The sequence below is a fragment of the Astatotilapia calliptera genome, chromosome 12 (genome assembly GCF_964374335.1).
Source record: "Astatotilapia calliptera chromosome 12, fAstCal68.1, whole genome shotgun sequence".
Taxonomy (NCBI): domain Eukaryota; kingdom Metazoa; phylum Chordata; class Actinopteri; order Cichliformes; family Cichlidae; genus Astatotilapia; species Astatotilapia calliptera.
The window spans coordinates 31463269-31467263 of record NC_137433.1 but is presented as its reverse complement, the minus strand read 5'-3'; the positions used below and the strand labels follow the sequence as shown (position 1 = coordinate 31467263).

General features: G+C 40.6%; 1 protein-coding gene across 2 annotated transcripts; it reads left to right on the top strand.

The window, feature by feature from the left end:
* The first annotated feature begins 515 nt into the window (after window positions 1-515).
* On the top strand, window positions 516-2578 carry tal2 (T-cell acute lymphocytic leukemia 2). 2 transcript variants are annotated; one of them, XM_026188069.2, is made up of 2 exons: window positions 516-770; window positions 1341-2578. In XM_026188069.2, the coding sequence occupies exons 1-2, from the start codon at window positions 593-595 to the stop codon at window positions 1691-1693; spliced, it is 531 nt and encodes a 176-aa protein (XP_026043854.2). In that variant the 5' UTR covers window positions 516-592; the 3' UTR covers window positions 1694-2578. The 2 variants fall into 2 exon arrangements, with proteins under 2 accessions (XP_026043854.2, XP_026043853.2); XM_026188068.2 differs by having other exon boundaries at window positions 521-776.
* The last annotated feature ends 1417 nt before the right edge of the window (window positions 2579-3995 follow it).

Below are 3995 nucleotides of genomic sequence, written 5' to 3'. Positions count from 1 at the left end.
CTCCGTGTTTCCGCTCTAATTTATGTGTGGCCCCTTGGAATGGCTCAACAAGATTACCGTAGTCATAACAAAACCCATATTGTCCGACTGTCAATCTGGATATGGTATTTTTACCTTTTGTGGCCCAATCAGGCCGGATTCAAAGCAGAGCAGCCACTGATATCAAGGTCTTTTCCTCGGTGGAGGGGACGGTGGGTTGTCCATGCCTAATGTCAGAGAAGCAGAAAGGAATAAGTGTCCACAGCAGTAAGAGAAGGATCAGAGAGATGAACGTCTCAGTTTCACTTCAATAGGAATTTATTTGTCACCTTTAGCGCTAACCTTCAAGGATTAAATGAGCAATGAATCATAAAAGCAGCACAAATAGTCATTTAAAGAGCTGTTAAATCATAAAAGCGGCAGAAAGGCCCCCACAAAAAAGACAAATCATTTAAACACAGCAGCATCATAAACACACACACACTTGTTCCAAGTGACAGAAAAAGGAGGAGTTACGTGTTTTAACAATCACACCAACCTCACACAATGCACGCAGCAGCTCCACGACAGCACACGTCAGACAATGGAGCTTGCGCTGCTATAAAAATGTGGGATGCGAGCACTCGGCACTCTCATCCCTCCCTCCTTCTCTGTGGCTCTCCCCTCTCCTCACTTGGAGCTCAGTGAGCATGAGGAGACGCGTCTAAGTGGACCTTCACACTGGTCTCCAGGACACGTCAATGACAAAGGAACCTCTGCCTCTGAGATTTCTGCACATTTCCCACACACAGGTACAGGTGAGACATTTACTTCATTCTCTAGGATTTTCCCTCCTCCGAGGCAATATTTCCAATTATAGTAGCATAGTAGATGTTTAATGTGCTGTAATTTATAGTTGATAGCTGCAGATATTTGTTATCAAAATATTAAGTGCAAAAGAAGTTTAATAAATAGATTCTAATGTAGCTTAAAATACCATCTGTTAATGATTTAAAGGCTTCATCACTTGCAAATGGTAAACACTGCAGAAGAACTTGATGTGTCACTTGTGCCAGCCAAAAAATACTCTTGAATATGCCTTTAAATATGAAGAAAAACACAAAGGCTGCGTATTGCAGAAATAGGTAGCAAATGAATCAATTATGATAAATGCTTTTGGGGGGTTTAAAACAGTTTGCAAATTTCACCATGCTCCTGGTGCCTCCACCTTCCTCCTATCACTCCCCAGCGCTGATGATTTCTTTCTTTATTTTAAAGCTTTTTTCTGTTTTGCATTGAGTTTGGAATCAAAAACTCAAAATAAACACAAATTACTCTCATATCTTGTATTAAGTGGCCTAACATTGTGTCACTTGTTGCAGCTGAGCTCAGCACCATGACCAGAAAGGTGTTCACCAACACGAGGGAGCGTTGGCGCCAGCACAACGTCAACACTGCCTTTGCCGAGCTCCGCAAGCTCATCCCCACCCATCCTCCGGAGAAGAAGCTGAGCAAGAACGAGATCCTGCGCCTGGCCATGCGCTACATCAACTTCCTAGTCCAGCTGCTGGAGAGCCAGAGCGGCCAGCCGGCCGGCCACTCCCCCACCGCCCTGCTCACCTTTCTCAGAGGCAACATGGAGCAGCTGCACTCCCCTCCTCACCCCTGGGCCCTGACCAGTGACACGGAGGCTCCGTCGCCCGGATCCAGCTGTGACAGCTCTGAGGCCTGGTAGAGCCACAGCTCATCTAACAGAAGCAACTCTGGAGTGAACTTTTGGACCCTTTCTTTCTTCCCCGGGGTTTCTGCTCTGATCTGGTCCTCTGTAAAGACTGTTGTGTGTCTGCCTTCAGGGCAGAGTGTGTGATAGTCAAACGTGGCTGAAAAGTGAGCACCGTCTCTGTGTTGAAGTTATGAAATATAATTTGCAGGTGAAATTGATTTGTGTTCTGCATGGGTGTGTAAAAACCTGGATGTACTATTCCTCTCGTGTCTTTATGTTAATATTCCTTGTTGCCGGCCCGCCTTGAACTAATTTCGTTTTGCAGTATCGGGGTGTTTTGCCAACGAGGAAAAATGGAAGGGATTAAGGAATTTCTCATTCCGAGCAAAAGATTGAATAAGGAATTTGAATAGATAATGGTTCAGCCAAGACTGCAAATAATCTCAAAATAACCAAGGGCACTTTTTCCCCACTAGTCGACATGCTACCCCCGTCCTCCGAGAGAAGACTACATGTGACCTTTCTTTTCAATTATCAAGGTTATACCACTTCACAAAACTCAATCCTAAGAAAGCCTTCCCCCCTTTTCTCATCCCTTTCACACAACAGCGTCAGTATTTGTTACTAGTCAGGTTGGATTTTGGCAAAACTGACAATCTTCTTTCAGTAACTGTACACAAATCTCTTCGCTGTGTTTTCACTTGGTCATTTTTTGTACAATACGCATGTCATATAGCCAAAGATGATAATAATAATAATAAGTTGATTGTCTCCTGTTAAGAGTGTGCCGATGATCTTCTGATACCTCTTTTGTAAGTTATTTTGGTTTGTTTGTGAATATAAGGTATGTTATTTATTTGAACTATTTATTTAATAAATGATTTGTTACCTTCTGAATTGTTAAGTATGAGTAATTGTTTCACTAAAGTGTTTCAAAGCCCCCAGTAAGCAAATATTGAATCACATAGACATAGATACATTTTATCGTTTTAACCTATTATAGAAAAGGGGATCTGGACGATAGTTTCAGTCTGACATTTACTCCAGGTGCTGATATGAAATCTAATCTTTCAGGATGGTTCAGTAAAAGCAACAATCCTGGTTGAAAAGTAGTTTTTAAATTGTAGCGTCGTCTGTGTGACCACTGAAATTAAAGTTTATTCAGATAATGCAACAAATGAACTGCTCAGAGGAGTTACAAAGATTATCCACACTTCTGCCCATCTTTCCCCAGGTGTGTATCAATGCAGCTAACCAAAAATTTAATTGCATACTTTTAGATAATAAACTCCATCTTTTAACTAATTTACTTTGCCATTTCAAACTTTTGTTTTTTTTTTTATCTAACAGTTTTATTTTCAAAGCTAGTTGTTTCACCCATCCACCCTCCGTGTTTAAATGATTTATGCACTTCTTTTAGCTATCAGTAATTTTTGTTTTTACATTTTGTTTCCTTTTTTGTTTTATTCATGCTAATATTAAGTAATCTCTGGGATATTTGTAACCCTGCTTGGTAATCACTATTCTAAACTGGTAGAGGAAGCAGGAAAGTGAACACTCCTACAAAAAGGTCAATTTGTGGGTTGAGGTAAAAAATAAATAAATAAATAAACATAAAAAATAAACACCCAAACACTCAAAAAACCCAAAAAATAACCTATAGTTAACAATAACCAATAAATATACTATATATAATTTCATATAGATAGATATATAGTTTTTTACAATGTAAGTTGCCTTTTCAGAGTTGCTGTGAATGGAACAAACTCATACAATGCACAGTAAATAGTGACATGTGGAGTGGAATAGTTAAGTTGTTTCACGCTATGTCAGAAACACAGCTGATGGGAAATTAAGAGCAAATCTGCTGCTCTTTGTTCTTGCTCAGTAAGCCCAGAGACATTTGCTTTCAGCAGCGCCCGTGATGACCGTGTGGACACAAAACTGACCTCTGCTCTCTGTCTACTGACCAGAGGCCTGAGGGATGAGTGCTCTATGTGACCGCTTAACTTGCAACCCCTGAGGTCAGAGGTCGCTCTGGAGTCAACCACTGTCGAGATGACCAGAGTGCAAATTCCGCTCTTGCTCGCTCTCTCTTATTTTTTTAAAGGATAGCATCACTCTGTTGCTTCATAAGGTATTTAGCAGCCCTCATTTTTACTGCTGCCAATAAATAATTAGGCCTTTTTTTAATTATCAGAATAGCTGCGGATCAATTTTTAGTCAGCAAACCTATTAATGGATTATTTCTTTCACCTCTAGCTACAATATCAACAGTCTTCTTGTTTGGCAGCCGGTTAAACTGAGGTCAGAC